At 36.3% G+C, this 17,916-nt stretch overlaps 1 protein-coding gene across 9 annotated transcripts in view; it reads right to left on the bottom strand.

Moving 5' to 3' along the window:
- The window catches only part of GOLGB1 (golgin B1), a 76,287-nt gene that overhangs the window by 49,709 nt on the left and 8,662 nt on the right, over positions 1-17,916 (bottom strand). For 3 of the 9 annotated variants that reach the window (XM_086403875.1, XM_086403867.1, XM_086403914.1), the window contains 9 exons: positions 14,901-14,995; positions 13,344-13,496; positions 12,993-13,145; positions 10,879-11,007; positions 8,012-8,137; positions 5,209-5,331; positions 3,989-4,102; positions 2,537-2,939; positions 1,372-1,487 (listed from right to left, as the gene is read on the bottom strand). In XM_086403875.1, coding sequence (XP_086260001.1) covers positions 1,372-1,487; positions 2,537-2,939; positions 3,989-4,102; positions 5,209-5,331; positions 8,012-8,137; positions 10,879-11,007; positions 12,993-13,145; positions 13,344-13,496; positions 14,901-14,993 — 1,410 coding nt within the window. In that variant the 5' untranslated portion in view covers positions 14,994-14,995. The remainder of the gene's footprint in view (positions 1-1,371; positions 1,488-2,536; positions 2,940-3,988; positions 4,103-5,208; positions 5,332-8,011; positions 8,138-10,878; positions 11,008-12,992; positions 13,146-13,343; positions 13,497-14,900; positions 14,996-17,916) is intronic. The other 6 variants (XM_086403893.1, XM_086403884.1, XM_086403906.1 and 3 more) reach the window with 3 other exon arrangements.

Below are 17,916 nucleotides of genomic sequence, written 5' to 3'. Positions count from 1 at the left end.
CAAAGCCAAGTATCTATCAAAAGGAAATTATAGCACAATCATGCAAAAAGAAAATGCTACGTTCATAAAATGAAATACTTCTCAGCAAAGAATCAATTATGATATATGCAATAACATAAATGAATCTCAAAATATGCTGAGTGAAAGAAGCTTTATACAAAAGAATACAAATATATGATTATATTAATAGGCTATAAAACATGGAAAATTAATCTAAGGTGAAAAAACAGAACACTGGTTCATCTCTGGAGGAGAGTAATGGGGTTGATTGCAAAAGGGTACTGTTTAAGGTGATATGTCTTGATAGGGATTTGAGTAATGCATTTGAAAGAACTCAATGAATGGCACATTTAATACTTGTACATTTTGTGTTTTATAAATCATGCTTCAAAGAAAAAGAACTATACATAAATATTAAAATCTACTCAAAGTGCTGAAATATTTAGAGAAAAATATACTAATGTCTACAACTTACTGTGAAACATAAAAAATTCAGATGAATTGGCAGATGAATAAATGCAAATATAGTAAATATTGATAAAATCTATGTGGTAGGTATGCAAGTGTTCACTATAAAATTCTTTGAATGTTTTAGAGTTGCTGAAAAATGTCTTAACAAAACATAAGAGCAAAAAGTTGAGAATGGGAGAATAGAAGAGACTGGAAAGCCTAGATGGCAAAAACCAGGAAACAAACATTTTTGTCAGTGTAAAGTACTGCCCAGGGACTGCGGTACTCTGCTGACCATTGTATCTGTCAGTTTGGAAGGGTATAATCTTATAATGGAGATGAATTAAGCTAGTTATCCCAGCTTGACACTAGCTAACTAAGTCATAAAACTAACTTTCCTTGCTCTGATATTCAAGCTTAATAAGCAGCTTCTGGCAATTAAAACATAGCTTCCCAGAGATTTTTAAAGAAGGCAGTTTAAATAGGCAATTAAACTTTTTACCATTGGCTGATTAATGTGAGCATTATGATTTTTACCAAAGACTTAAGTTTGGTTGGACTAAATTGTATACTGAAAAACTGATCAAATCTCAGCCTACCAAAAGCAAAATTGTACTCCTGACTGGGAAAACTGATTATAAGATTAAAATTAATGACTTATCTCTAATACAACATATTAAGACTTTAAAATTAGAAAATCTTCTGAGGTCATGGTGTTCACTATTTTTTCCTCATTATTCATTTTGGGACACTTTTCAGGATTCCTTTCAAATGGAATTACCTCCAAAAAAAAAGGATTTTATCAGGCAGAAAAGACAGAAGGCTTATACTGCTTTCTGGAATAAATTCTATTAGAACACCCAAGTACACATACAGCAAAGACAAACAGATCTTATTCATAAAAAGTACACATGTAATTACCTGTGTGCCCTCATGAGAAACATCTGGCGAACAAGTCTGAGATGCTATTTCATGTTTTAGCAACGTTGGCTTATTTAGAAATTGGTTAATTTCTTCAGATTTTTGCTGGAGTTGATCTACAGAAAAGAAAATCAGTAGGTTGAAATGATCTTTGGCTTACATCCAAAACTTAATGAGTTATTGTCTTCCAAGGGTAGACCATATGCTGTTTATTCTGGTTCAATTATCTTAATTAAAATATAATGCCAGCATATTTCACGTGACAACATTTTTATAAACTGTTTAATTACTCTCAAGGACCAAAGGACAGCTCAGTAAGCCTCCTTCATAGGCAAAATAAAACAGGTCTAGGTATATTTTTAAAAAGTCATTTTTCCTTTCTCCCTTGAAAATGCCCTACATGTTTTTTATTTTTTTTAGTCTCCACATAAGCATTAAAAATCCTACTGAGATTCTATCGCACAGTTTTGAACATCAGCATGGTTCAGTTAAGAGAACAGCATGCTCAGGTAACACACTGTCCCCACATAATGCCCTGCAAGGCTTTTTGGTTAATGTTCAGCTTTCTTCAACACAGATCTTCAATTTAATGTTTTCTAAAATCTTTCCTGTATGCCAATCTATTAGAATTAAACTAAATCAGAATCATGTATTATTAATACTTTAATAATAACATATTTAAAAAATAAGTTTTCCTTAAATCTCCTTAAAGGATAAAAATTTTCTTTAAAAAGAAATTTTCACCTATAAGAAAAGCATTCAGATCCATCTTTAGAAGTAAGGCTGACTCCATATAATTTAGTCTCCCTACCTTTGCAACTAGATTTGGCTTGAGTTTTTCACAAACTAATTCAAATCCTACTCATTTCAGTTAATGAACCCTTTAGGCCACAGTTATGCATCACATAGCATATTTTAAAATTTGACACATTACTATCAATAGTTTTTAGTACTATAATGATAATTATAATATTAGGTCAGGTTATAACTTCAGTTAGAGATGGGAGAAATGCAACAAAGGGTTCAGAAGAGACACCTTTCTTAATCCTTCTATAGATTCCTTGGTTTAACAAGCAAATGATGTCATTAAGAGATATCTGAAATTTTAAAGTAGGAGCTACTGAGGTGCTACACAAGTGGGCTTCAAAAGCACTCAGATACTGACCTTCCAGCTGCTGAATGACCTGGGCTGAATGAGCTGCCTGTTCATTTTTATCTTGCAGAAGTTTTGAATTTTGATCCTTGAGGGCATCACAGGCAGACTGCAGCTCTTGCTCAGATTTTCGAAGGCTCAAAATGTGAGAGGTCTTCTCTTCCATTTCTGCATTATGCTTCTGTTCCAAAGCACTGTGCCGGGACTGCAGTTCAGCCTGGGCTTGACCTGCTTGTTCAAGCTGTTCCAGAAGATGATGCATTTCTTCCTGCAGGTTATGGAAAGATAGTTTTCTCTCTGCCACTTCTAGTTCCATCTTTTCCATCAGAACCTTGGACTCTTGTCTTTCTGTTTCTATAGTGTTCCTTAAAGTGCTCAGCTCAGCTTCCATCTGTTGTAATTGCTGACAGAGAATCTAAGGAAAAAAAGCCTCATGAACCATAAATTCATTCTTGCATTTCAATAAGCATAGTGAAGAGCCCTTTCTAGGTGAAGCCTGGGCCTAGACATTCAGGACCAAACTTCCAATTGCATAAAAGTCCTCTGTTGCTTCTTGATACTTTTGACAATAGTGTGTGTGTGTGTGTGTGTGTGTGTGTGTGTGTGTATGTATCTATATACAGTGTCATTATTTTTTCACATGCATATCTCCCAATACAAAATTAGTTCAATAAGTGAATGGACTTTGCCTGTTTTATCATTGTTCTCCAGCACCTAGCATAATATATGGCATACTAAGTACCTGGTACTCAATAAATACTGAATAAATGAATGAATAAATGGATCCAGTCCATGCCCTCAAGGAACTCAGCGTTTAGTGGGAGCATCACACTTAAACAGATCAGTATAATACAAAATATTAGAGGCCAAAAGAGATACTTACAAGGTATTAAAAGAAACAGACAAGGGAAATTTACCATAAAGTCACACATATGTTAATATTTCTACAGTACCTATCTAATAAGTAGCACAACTGGGATTTGAACCAGATTGTGTGATGATAGCCAGGGAGGGGACTCAAGGTCAGGGGTTGTTAGGACTGGAGATACGAGAACATGTTTCTATGCAACAAAGACAGTCGTTCTCAAAGAGAGTTGAAAAGAAGAAAGGAGATGACTTTCTCCAGCAGCATGCAGGACCCAGATGAACACGCACAGAATATGGACTTTCAAAGGAAAACAATACATTCTAAAGGAACTAGGATCCTAGACCTAAAATCACAAAGGAAAAGAGCAACAATAAAAGATTTAAAATATAAGTTTCATGAGGGAAAGAACTGTATTTTGCTGAGTATTTTGCTCATCATAGTATCACCACCAATTACGCACAGGGAATTTGTTGATAGAATGAATAAATGGCATTAATTCTCTGAAGGCTTCTAATAGGATTTTATGCCTGCTCCCTGGCAAACTAAATTGGAAATGAATGCTCCCGAGGCAGGCAACAGAGATCACAAGGCAGTACCTGGTTTCTCTGTTCAGCAGCGGTCAGCTCCTGCTGCAGCAGGTCCACAACCTGAGTGCGGCCCAGCAAGGCTTCTTCATGCTCCTCAAGCTTCCTCTGTAGCACCCTTAATTTCTGAGAAGGAAACATTCAGATACAATGTGCTAACACATGAGCATCATTACCTGATTACTTTCAAAATGTCAGGTAGACTTGTGTCCTGAGATTTTTAGATGTTAGGGATGACAAGTTAAAGAATCAGACATTGCCATTCTCCCCAACCAGCAGCAACAAAGAATCTCCAAAATGTCTTCTCCAGAGCACCAACAACCAAACTGACACAAGCAAGTCCCCGAATTAGGGAGCCTTTTTAATAATTAGATATTTATTACACATATCCACTTTTAAATTATATAATCAAGATCCTGTACCTAAATAATGTAGGTACACATATATCCTACTCACCTATGAGAACATCTTCTACAGGCAAGAACCATTTCTCTTCTAGTTTCATGCATGGGACATGCACTTGATAAACATTTGTTGAATGAATAAGTCAATAATACATGTATATATTAATAATCAACTTTAAAAAGTGCTGTATTCTGAAACTTTATTTAGTGATGTACTCTGAAGGACTGTCTAGAACACGGAAGAAGTTTTCACTCAAAATCAATTAAGTGGATCGACCATGAAGAATACCACTGGAGTGCTTCTGAGTACTACACTGCCTTACACATTAAACAGAAACAAATACTTTTGAGTTAGTAGATGACAAACTTAAAAACAATGAAGCCAATTTTCAGAAATTACTCAATGATTTTTTTTAAAAAAAGAACAATTTAATAAAAGGCTTTATGGTTTCAAAATCACTCCTTTTTTTTCTTTAAATTTTCTAAAGTTTAAAACTGACTTCATTGATTTGAAGCTTTGGATCAGGTTTCTAATGTACAAAGGTAGCTACAATGAGCAAACAGAAGAGAAACCAATTTCTGACTACCACACACATTTGCCAGTTAAACTCAGCTTTTGAGTACTGACAATCTGATTAGAGGGGTAAGAGAAAAGGTAAAGGAAAATAAATAATTAATATGCAACAGAAGAGAAGAATATCAAAAAGAAGGCAATTAATGAGCAAACCCACACCAAGTGAAGAGCAGTGGGCAAGGATGGAACAGTGGCTGTGATAACTTAATTAAATGTTAACCAAAACAACATTCTACTAGGTTTTAGCAACACACCTGTTGCATCTCTGTTTCCACATCTGCCTGGGTTACTAACTGAAGAAGCTCATCTTCATGAAGACGAACCTGAGTCTCAAAGCGGGCATCTTTCTCTCGGACCACCTGCTGCATGGAACTCAACTGAAGACACACACCAGAGAAACTATACAAGTTACACTCCCAGAATTATCACACAAACAAAACTCACAGACTATTCTCCAAACACAGACACTGAGAACTGATAGGACAATAGATATTTCAGATTAAATTTTGAATGTCAAAGGATGAGATTTTTGGAAGAGAGCTAGGCCTGACGGTAACTTCAAAATGTGAGAGAAAGCCTGCCATTAAATTCAGAAGTCAGCTTAAATATAAATTTTGAATAAAAACTGTATTTGCATGGTTAAGACAGTGTTTAAATATACAAGAGGTACATTTCTAAAAGATCTAAGGAGGTTAGAATATTAAACATACAAAGTTAGATTCCTGTTAAGCCCTAGACAATTCATTGAATATCACACTTGTGGTCAAAAACTTTCAATGAAATTCTCATGCCCTATAAACCTCAAAATAATGTTATCTTCTACTCAAGATTCTCTACAACTGGAAATACAAATTTTTCTTTCAGGTCTTATTTTCAGAGAATTGCTTCTACCAAAGAACTTGGTATACTTCCATCCAATCCACACTGCCTCTCCAGACAGCTATTTTCAACTGTCATTACTTGCAGGATTTTAGATTAGCCTCATTTGTGACTGAATGAAATGGAAATAAACTGACTGGTTGTGAGTTGCTCGGTATCAGTGTTTTTGTTTCATTCTTAGGTTTTGTGTGTGTGTTTGTCTGTGTCTGTGTGTGTGCGCACACGCTTATTCACTTCCTTAAGATCTGTGGCTGAGCATGTCAACCAGCTCTTCACTTGCCCATTTTGCACTGGTCCTTCAATTACTGTTGACTGTTCGATTTGTGACACTTTGAACGAAACTTGGCTCTCCTTCTAAGGCAGGAAGAAAAAAAATCTTCATATGTTTTTTTTCCTCTACTGTATCTTTTATTTATTTATTTTTTAATTGAAGGATAATTGCTTTACAGAATTTTGTTGGTTTCCACCATTATCTGAATTTTGATGTCACTATAAATTTGAAATCCTGTGTTTCAAATATATAGGCACTGGAGTCCTTCATTAGCCAAACATATCTACACAGCCTTTCCTATAAATGTACCATGTTCTTTTTCCTGAGACTTTGCTCACACCATTCCCCACAATTGGAATACCCTTTCCCCACCCTGTTGAAACTATATTATCTATCCATCATTGTTTTACTTAAATCCTGAGTCTTCCATGTAAGATTCCTTGGTTGTCATATGCACAGTACCCTCTTTCACCTCACAAAATACTTTGTATTGCTGCTTGCTCTGAACATTCTGAATGGCTTATATTATGATGGATCAGTTAATACATTTGTGTGTGTGTGTGTGTGTGTATACCCATACACCTTGGCTTTCCATGTAGTAAGCCACTCGGTAAAAATATTCTGTATTTCCCCATCATACATCATATAATGTATACAAAAAAGGACATGATAAAAGCTAATACACAAAACTTAAGATCTTAGAATATCCAATTTTAAATTTATACACAGTAGTAGGTCATCCATCAGAGAAGGCAATGGCACCCCACTCCAGTACTCTTGCCTGGAAAATCCCATGGATGGAGGAGCCTGGTAGGCTGTAGTCCATGGGGTCGCTACGAGTCAGACGAGACTGAGCGACTTCACTTTCACTTTTCATTTTCATGCAATGGAGAAGGAAATGGCAACCCACTCCAGTGTTCTTGCCTGGAGAATCCCAGGGACGGGGGAGCCTGGTGGGCTGCCGTCTATGGGGTCGCACAGAGTCAGGCACGACTGAAGAGACTTAGCAGCAGCAGCAGGTCATCCATAGACAGTGCCACTAATACTACAAGTTATCAATAAACACCAAACACCCAGTGGATAACGCACTTATTGTGCAAGGGCACTTGAGGGGAAAAAAACGTTTCTTGAGTCATTCGAGCATTATCAAAGGAAAAATATAAGAGTGAGTGGTCAAATGGGAAATTCAGAAAAATAGAAAGAATTGAGAATGGCAGTTCAAACAGTAGCAGAAAATAACTACTGGTCCTGGTAGCAGAATAATTTCTGGTTATAGCAGAAACAACTATAAAGAAGAAAGTCACGTACCGGCGCCTTTTAACATTGAACCACATAACTTATACCACCTTCTCATTACATAATACTTTGATTATAATTTAAATTCTCATTAAGATTTTACTATGAAGAATGGACTTAGTCATTTGTATTTCTTTTGGTTTATCTAACAGTCTCTTTGGAACTCAGCATAAGCTCATTCCTTTCTAAAAGACTGAATCTTTGTATACTATTAAAACCAAGTTTCTGGGCCTACAGAACTAAACAGCCATAAATTAGGCTATGGTGTATTCATCAAGGTAATAACACTTCTAATTTCTTCTTCTACCACACCCTTCTACTTTCTACTGTAACATTCTAGCTACTATACTTGTACTACTAAAGTTTTAAAAATAGACTGAATTGATTTGTTATGTAATAATCTTGAGCTTTTTTTTTCCATTTAGTCATATATTTCATGAGCTACATTATTTTTTCTTTTTTTTATTTTTTATTGGAGGAAAATTGCTTTACAATGTTCTGTTTCTGCTGTACAACAATACAAGTATAAATATTCCCCCTCCCTCTCCCACCCTAATTTTAAACTTTCATGATTCTTTACTCTAATGAATCTGAGGTACCTCCCACCCTACCTGAGCAGCTTGCTCTGCCTGTGTCTGGCTGAGCTGGGTTTGCAAAGTGCTAATGAGTTCCTCCTTCTCTTGGAGCTGCTTCTTCATCATTAAAAATTCTTCCATCTCTGTTGAACTCTTAGCAGACTGAAGACATAGAAGGAAACAAATATTTAAGCAAAAGAACTGGCACTCTTAATTCTCTGACCTCCCTTTTCATTTGCCCTAAATACCTACCAATATCCTTCTAATTTCCATTTAACACTGAAGGGAATTGAATGAACTGTGGTTTTTTAAAAAATTACCAAAATTACTTGTCAGAGGGAAACCAAAACAAGGGTTTGGTTTTTCAATTTCTCTGACTCCTCACACAGAAACAGACAGTACAACTAGAAAACCCATGGACAATATTTACAGTAAAATTAGGAAGGCAGTACTACAAACGTTAAAATACATGTAGGTAGGGACAAACTACCAAAAGACTCTGGTATCAGAGAGTCTGGTATGCAGTAGCAGAAGGCAGCATCAGAGCAACATCTGATTGCCTTGAGAACAGGAAAACCCCCAAATGGTCAATAAATTCTTACTGGGAAGCACAGTTGGCCAATCTTAGGACAACAGCTTGAGTTGGCAAAGCTTTTCCATTCTCTGATTCTGGCCAAGTAAAGGGGTCCACAGTAAAAAGGACAAAAAGGCCAGAACAATCTGGTCCACCTGAAGTTTGAAAACTAACTCATTAGGACGGCCACCCAAAATACAAACTGCACCAAGAAGAAACTTCCAGGTGTGAAATAGAAATTAAGCAGAATAGGGATAACAGAAATAGAAGACCAAGAAGGGCTACACATGTGCTATACAATTCATCATCGACTAGCCATATGTGGCTATCAAGGGCTTGAAATATGCCCAATATAAGTGAGAAATTAAATTATTAATATTAGTTCATTTTAATTAATTTAAGAATTATTTTCCACTAAATACAATTATGTTTTTGTATGATTATACTTTGTATGATTACACTTTACCTGCTGCATTATGCAACATACTGTTGAACCGCTGTGCAAGTAATAAGTGTGCACGCTGCTCCTAGTGTTACAATCAACACATCAGCTATCCAGCCAGTGTCAATGGATTGATGCAATTTAAATGATTTTTTTCCTATACACCTATGTGATGTGCTTACCTGAATACTTAATGAAGAGAGTATGAATAATAGTTGACATCTATGTAAATAATTATGATTAAACCATAATATACTTAATTAATTAAAATATATTTATTTTTATTATTTTTCTAGTTCAAAAATAGAGACATACTTTTAAATTTAAAATAAAGATACACTACTGATGCATAGATCATACCTTTTATTTCTAAGTAGCATCCCATTGTGTATTTAAATATTCTCCTGCTGACAGATAAGTTATTTCTAGCTTTTGGTTTCACAAGTAAAGCTGCTATGCACATGCATATACAAGTCCTTTTGTGAACATGTGCTTTCATTTCTCACACATGTTGCTTTAAAGTTGATTTTTTTTCAAATTAACTATCCTAAATAATTAGCCAGTTTCTAAATATGGATGCAAATATTGAAGGAAAATGATGTTTGGCCCTCAGTTCAGTGACAGGGAAGTTTCTAAATAAGTATGGAACAATTTAAGTACATGAGTCTATTTTCTCAACTGGAAATTTTATGAAATCTAAACACATATGAAGTATTTCCAATGAAAATTTAGCATCCAAGTTGAGATATAAATATAAAATACATACTAAATGTAAGACTTGGTGCAGAAAAAAGAATGTAAATTAACATAAAAATAATTTTTATATTAATCTGAAAAGTATATTTTTAATATACTGGGCTAAATGAAATAATTGTTAAAATTGATTTTACCTGTTTCTTCTTTATCTTTTGCAATATAGCTGCTAAAAAATTTAAAATTATGCATGTGACTCACATTATATTACTATTGAGCAATGTTGGTATAGATCAGAGACAAGGGCAGGGGGAAGGCCAGGAAACCTCAGAAATCCACCTGTCTTATCTTTGAACACAACACAAAAATAACAAAAAAGAGAAGTCTGTTAAATAAAAAACATTTTCCTGAATCAGGCCTCCTTCAATAAGTTTAGGAAAATTAATTTCACACAAAAATAAGAAACATAAAAAGGATCAAGGTCAAATCCCATCCAAAGTTATCATTAAAAAAAAAAAGAAGAAGAAAACCAAGCAGGTGAGAAAAGCATACCATAGGCAAGCTCAAAGTCAAAATTGCAATATATTTCAAAGGTGTTTTTAAAAAATAAGAAAATTATATAAGACACAAAAGAACAGTTTTAAAATCAGAATTAGAAAAATTCAGAAATGAGGTGACAAAATTCAGGAAAAATTTGATTCTTTTGAATCAAAACGAGTCCTGAAAAGAACACAAACAAGAACACAAAACACAAAACAATTTATTTTGAACACAAAACAATTTACAAAAGTAAATAAACACGAAATAGAATGCCTTAAAGAAGAAAAAAAAAGAAGAAACTTTTGAAAATGAAGAGATAAAAAGGAACTGAAAGTGACAAATATGGAAGATAATCAAAGGTGAAACATATGGGTAATAGAAGTCCCTAAAGAAGAAAACAGACCAAATACTAGAAGCTATATGATTCAAGAAAACTCTTCTGAAATAAAATGTGTGAAACCATGTATTGAAAAAGATATCTGGCTATCTACAAATATCAACCATGCATGATAAACACCAATGCACAGTCTAGTAGAATTACTAGACTTAGTGGAGAAGGAAAGACAAGAGGAAAGAAAAGGGAAGGGACCAAGCAAGGAAGGAGTTGATAGAGATTTGTTAACTTAATGATTATGAGGTAACTTACACCCCTACCTGTGTAGCTTGGTTTGCCTGTGCCTGGGTAAGTTGGGCTTGCAAACTGGTAATTAGTTCCTCTTTCTCCTGGAGTTTATGTTTTATCTTTTCTACTTCTATCTCTTCCTCTGTAGAACTCTTGTCATGCTGAAAACGCAGGAAATAAAGTTATTTATTTAAAAGACTCTAATTTGCCCTATACAGCTCCTTGATTATAGTGTTATCCAATAAATGGGAGCAAAAAATAACACTTGACCTAACAACAAGGAAGCAATCTTAGAGTTTTCGAGTTTGAGTACAGCCAAGAAGTTCCTGTCAGACCCATTCTTTCTCACTATAAACTGGACAAGATAGACAAATAGCTATCTGAAAACGATGGAGAGCAACCAGAAGCAGGAGGATACCAGAAGGGAGTTGATACCTGGGAGAAATGACACCAAATTTCCTATTTTTATAGTTTTTAGTCTGAGGGCAAAATCAGTCAGTGCCATACAGGACTAAAACTTAACATAAAACTCATAATCCCACTGCCTTGAAGAACTAGAGGGCAGAATTCAGGAAAACACAGCTGCTAAGTGAAGGACAAAAAAATCATAAAAGAGACAGAAGGAGGGGAGGAATTAACATATTTCAACAGTCTTTTTTTTTTCCCCCAAAAGCTCTTCTTTCGACTGAACCAGATGCCTCCCAACTGAATTCACCACCACTCCTTGCCCTCCAAAATGAACCTATTCTGCTTATTGGAACCACACAGAATAATTTTACACTTTCTTTCACATAACAGTCTGTCAAGTATCTGAGGATTGCCATCATTTCTTCAACTACACTTTCCAGAGACTATCAAGCTCTGTCATGGGTAAACAATAGTTAAAGAGCTGCTGTGACTAGCTGCTGAAACTTAGAAATCATTTAATCTAACCCTTCTATTTAACAGAGGAAGGAAATGAAGCTACATGATGCTGATTTGTTTAAGGTCTCAGAGCTTTAAAAAAGAGGGGGCAGGTATAAAATGGATAACTTAAAAATATAACAACATAGCAGAGGGAAAAGTTAGAAGAAACAAAGTCACATGGGGAGAGACAGGTTGGTGCTACCACAGCCAGGGGGAAGAAAGAATAATGAGAGGAAAAAACCAGTAAGTAAGAAAAGAAGAATCCAGATGAAGGCATTATTTGAGAAGAATAAGAGAAGCTTCTAAAATCAGCTTTGAGAAGCTAAATAAGGCTATCTATCAATGCAGGAAAAGTCATATCTTCTGAGCATTAGACCCAGGAAGGAAAGACTAACCAGGGTACTAGCAACCCCAGGGTTATGCCTAAAGAATTGATTTAAGTCTCATTTCCCAAGAACTAAAATCATTGTGGATAAGAATACTAGCGAGTCAAAAAATAAAACACGGTGTAAGCTAAAACAAATTAAAAGATCTCTTATGTAGAGTGACATCTAAGCCAACTGTAATTGTACATCTGATGGGGCTGGTCTCTCTTTATTCTATACCAAATTTGTCAAAAGTTTCTTGTTCTCTAACTAGCTGACTGAATGTGAATATTTGGGAAAGACAGTAAGAACAAGTACTAGAACAATGCTCAATTTCTCAAAAGCCAACACTTGGCTTACTCCTTTCTCTTATCTTCTACCTTAAACTGTTTGTTGGTGGCAGTCATAAACCTAGATAGAGGGCATCCCTTACTGGAGCCCAAGATAATCCAGCTGATTAAGCCCACAATGCATGAAACTATTCAAAGTACTATTATGTGGCCACATGAAGACAAAGCATATTCTGTCACTAAATTAAAGAATTTCAGAGCTGGGAGAAACCTTAGAGAACACTTAGTTTACTCTTCTAACCAAGGATTCAAAAGCTAAATGCCTCACTTCAATATTTACTTCTTCTTGTTAGCCTTTTTAATTCTCTGCAAGTGTAGGTTACAACTGATATTTAACTTCCATGTTTTTTGTTGGCCTTTTATTCTGTGCTTGGCCTATAGCCCAGTTAGGCTGCGAGCTCAATAAAAGGATAGCATTTAGTGCTGTGTTACTTCAGCTTCATAAATTTTTGTGATTAGTGAAGATCTGCTACAATGAGAGGCTTTTGCTCCTGAGGAAGTGTATATTATACCCAGTCACTATACCTTGGAGAGTTGCTCCTCTGACTGCGGTTCGGTGGACAGAACAGTCCCTCCTTGTGCCTTCATCTCTTCTATGTGTTTATTCAAAGAAGTTAATTTGGCCTTAGCGTGAAGTTTTAGCTTTTTTATTTTGTTATCAGCAGCTTTTCTTTCTTCCTGTCAGAGAACAATGATGGTAAATACAAAAATGTTTATTCATCACTTATCCAGTATATAACAAAAGTTATTCTCAGTAAGCATCATCTTACGGTACTAGGGAAATCAGATTCTCTAATAATCTAAGTGAAGAGAAAAACTGAAGTTACTCTTATGTCTGTCTTTTATCAAATGCTTGGCAAGAAAGGACAATGGTACCTGTAGAACTTCATCCTTCTGCTGCAATTCAGCATCCTTCTGTCTAATGATTTCTTTTAGTTCCACCACCAACTGTTCTACATAAGCCAGGCGCTCCAGAACATCCTCTTGTGTTCTATCATTAAATTCCATGTCAGATTCTTGGGGTAATTCCTGGTATTTAGACAAAAAGTTGCAAATTTACAAATGAAAAGGTATAAACTTCCCAACAGGAGTTTCTTCATTCCAACTTCATCTTATCTCTTGTCCTTACTTAAGAAATCTTTCCAAGGAGATGGGGGTTCAAGGGCAGAGTATGGGCTGGAGGAAAGAAGGGGCCTTAGGTGTCAAGAATGGGGCTTGGCTTATGTAAATCTTGCAGTCTAGTGGTATAATTCTCTGGGACTGAATTCCTTAGGCTGGGGAAAACCCTCCAGAGATAGTGCTTGGGTTTTATTAGAAGAGCTGTTTGGAATGGATCAGAGTTGCAAAAAAGGAGGGGGTGTAGAGGATGGCTGAGGGTGGAGGAGGAGGAGGGTGGGTAGGGAGGGGGAGTGAAGTGAGTGTGCATGTACACTATAAGGCACTTAATGCTGTGTGGGGGTGGACAGAGACATACTCATACTTACCTGGCAGGGGAAATAAAAATTTAAAAAATGGTTTAATTTTAAAAAGACACCTTTTCAATAATAATTACCCAATATTATTATTATCCAATAATTATTATCAGAACCATTGCAATACATGTTACTTTGCAAATGTTAACCATTTACAATCATTATCTCATTTACAGTCTCATCATACTAATTTTACTAAAGAGAAAAATAAAGGCAAGCAAAGATCACATAACATTAAGTGAAAGAGGCCAAAATTTAAAATTAAGAGAGTAGTTGAATAAAATTCTCTTAACCATCAGGGAACACTGCTTGTCTTTTCAGAAAGTGAAAGGACTTTGATTCCTATGTGACCTTCAAAAACTACAATACAAACTATAAGAGAAGGGCTAGATGAGTTTATAATGGCAAACAGTCTGAAACCAGAAAGTTACTCCATTTCTTGTTTCAGACGTTTCCTGTGAAACAAGAGAACATACCTGAGTTAAAACAATCTAGTGCTAAACAAACCCCAGGGGAACAAATGAAGACACTCTTTCTAATCTTATCCAGGACTTGATTTCCATTGAAAAGTGAAGTCGCTCAGTTGTGTCCGACTCTTTGTGACCCCATGGACAGTGGCCTGCACCAGGCTCCTCCGTCCATGGGATTTTCTAGGCAAGAGTACTGGAGTGGGTTGCCATTTCCTTCTCCAGGGAATCTTCCGGACCCAGGGATCAAACCCAGGTCTCCCGCATTGTAGACAGACGCTCTACCACCTGAGCCACCAGGGAAGTCCATTACTGGGCCTTATAGGCTACAACCGTACAGGAAAAGGATCATTTACAAAGTCTCAATATTTTTCTTAATCTTCTCTTCCACCTAGCATGAGGGAGGCTGCTCACACTCTTTCATCTTAAATTCTTGTCATCAGAAGGACAGGGAATATACATCTCATCAGCTTAATCAGAACAGAGCTACTCACAGGTTCTAAGGAAGCCCTCATATTCTCATCAGTGTCATCTCCTGATAATTCATGTAAAACAACATTTGCTAATCCTGACAGTCGACTCAGCATTTCTGCAAGAAAATAAAACATAAGAATCAGTCAAATGGACACACGTTTCTCCTATGATGGTAACTGTATCATCTATAAGTGAAATAAGAAAACTGCAGGTGATACACACACATAGATTACACAGCATGACGGCTTTAAACAGGCTTCTGAGTATGTACAGTGTAGTAACACACTGTTCTTTTCAGTGATATCTACACAGAGATTTTTAAGCGCCATCACTAATATTTTTTAAATGAAATACAAATACATAATGGTTAGTGCAAAATAATATCCCTAAGGTTATCTTTAAAGCTTACAGGTTTCCTTTAATCACAATTTCATGGGCAAACATGGAACTCTAACTGTTCTTTCCCTTGTCAGACTACTGTCCACTTCTAATTTGTCAAATACACTCCATCATTCAACAAATGTTTTTCTTTTTACCTGCAGAAATTAATAAAACTGAAAATAGAAAAATAGAGAAAATGAATAAAACCAAAAGTTGATTCTTCGAAGAAATGAATAAATAAAATACACAAAGCTCAGTTAGGCTGACAACAAAAAAAGGGAGAAGACACAAATTATTAACATCAGATATGAGAGAGGAAAGAAACATTACTACTGACCTAAGGAAAACTATAAATAACTCTATGCCTATAAATTCATCAACATAGATGAAGTAGGCCTTGAAAGATAACAAGCCACCAAATCTCACTTAAGAAGAAACAGAACCTGAAAACCAGCCCCCCACACATACTCTTTCTCTTTTCTTCCTTATTTATTTAATCATTAATTCATTTAGATCAGTATCACTTGCCAGTCCATAATGCCCTTAAAAGTGAGAATATTAATGTTCTGATAGGAAAAATAAAAATAAGCTGGACCGTGCATAGCATTATCATATGCAATTATGGTAAATTTTATGCTAACAAAATATTATTTGGGTTTTAAAATCCTCAGCAGGAAGAAACAGAAATGTAAAAGCTATAGCACAAAACAGGCACTTGAATAAAGCTAGACTGCTATCATTTTCTTTTACTTAGAGTATTAATAGTGTTTAGGGCAGCCACGGTCCCTAATTAAGAAATGACAAGACATTTGTTTCTATGCTATGCTTAGTCGCTCAGTCATATCCAACTTTTTGCGACTCCATGGACTGTAGCCTGCCAAGCTCTTCTGTCCATGGGGATTCTCCAGACAGAAATACTGGAGTGGGTTGAGATCTTCCAAACTCAGGTCTCCCACACTGCAGGCAGATTCTTTACCGTCTGAGCCACCAGGGAAGCCAAACTATAGTGGAGAGTGTAGACTGTCCCTTCTCCAGGGGATCTTCACAACCCAGGAATAGAACCAGGATCTCCTGCATAGAAGGCCAATTCTTCACCAGCTGAGCTACCAGGGAAGCTCTTTGTTTCTGTAACAGGTTACTAAGATAAGCAGTATATGGCATTTTGAAAAGATGCGTACAACAGGAAAGGAGGAGAGAATCACTCCTAGGAGGGCAACATAGGACCATATATAACTAACTACTGAAATGGCAATGTAAGAGTCATATACAAGTGCTGAGGAACATAATTTCATGCAAAGATGGGCACAATAAAGGACAGAAATGGTATGGACCTAACAGAAGCAGAAGATATTAAGAAGAGGTGGCAAGAATACACAGAAGAACTATACAAAAAAGATCTTCATGACCCTGATAACCACGATGGTGTGATCACTCACCTAGAGGCAGACATCCTGGAATGAGAAGTCAAGTGGGCCTTAGGAAGCATCACTACGAACAAAGCTAGTGGAGGTGATGGAATTCCAGTTGAACTATTTCAAATCCTCAAAGATGATGCTGTGAAAGTGTTACACTCAATATGCCAGCAAATTTGGAAAACTCAGCAGTGGCCACAGGACTGGAAAAGGTCAGTTTTCATTCCTATCTCAAAGAAAAGCAATGCCAAAGAATGCTCAAACTATAGCACAATTGCACTCATCTCACACACTAGCAAAGTAATGCTCAAAATTCTCCAAGCTAGGCTTCAACAGTATGTGAACTGTGAACTTCCAGATGTTCAAGCTGGATTTAGAAAAGGCAGAGGAACCAGAGATCAAATTGCCAACATCTGCTGGATCATCGAAAAAGCAAGAGAGTTCCAGAAAAATATCTACTTCTTCTTTATTGGCTATGCCAAAGCCTTTGTGTGGATCACAACAAACTGGAAAATTCTTAGAGATGGGAATACCAGACCACCTAACCTGCCTCCTGAGAAATCTATACGCAGGTCAAGAAGTAACAGTTAGAACTGGACATGGAACAACAGATTGGTTCTAAGTCAGGAAAGGAGTACGTCAAGGCTGTATATTGTCACCCTGCTTATTTAACGTCTATGCAGAGTACATCATGCAAAATGTGGGGCTGGATAAAGCACAAGCTGGAATCAAGATTGCTGGGAGAAATATCAATAACGTCAGATATGCAGATAACACCACCCTTATGGCAGAAAGCAAAGAAGAACTAAAGAGCCTCTTGATGAAAGTGAAACAGGAGAGTGAAAATGCTGGCTTAAAACAACATTCAGAAAAGAAGATCATGGTCCCATCACTTCATGGCAAATAGATGGGGAAACAATGCAAACAGTGAGAGACTTTATTTTCTTGGGCTCCAAAATCACTGCAGATGGTGACTGCAGTCATGAAATTAAAAGATACTTGCTCCCTGGAAGAAAAGCTATAACCAACCTAGACAGCATATTAAAAGCAGAGATATTCCTCTGTCAACAAAGGTCCGTCTAGTCAATGCTATGGTTTTTCCAGCAGTCATGTATGGATGTGAGAGTTGGACTATAAAAAGCTGAGGGCCGAAGAATTGATGCTTTTGAACTGTGGTGTTGGAGAAGACTCTTGAGAGTCCCTTGGACTGCAAGGAGATCCAACCAGTCCATTCTGAAGGAGA

The sequence above is a fragment of the Bos grunniens genome, chromosome 1 (genome assembly GCF_055505025.1).
Source record: "Bos grunniens cultivar Pamir isolate PY7600 chromosome 1, Bosgru_T2T1.0, whole genome shotgun sequence".
NCBI classification, from domain to species: Eukaryota; Metazoa; Chordata; class Mammalia; order Artiodactyla; family Bovidae; genus Bos; species Bos grunniens.
The sequence above is the reverse complement of the archived record's forward strand: the minus strand, read 5'-3'. Positions and strand labels throughout refer to the sequence as shown.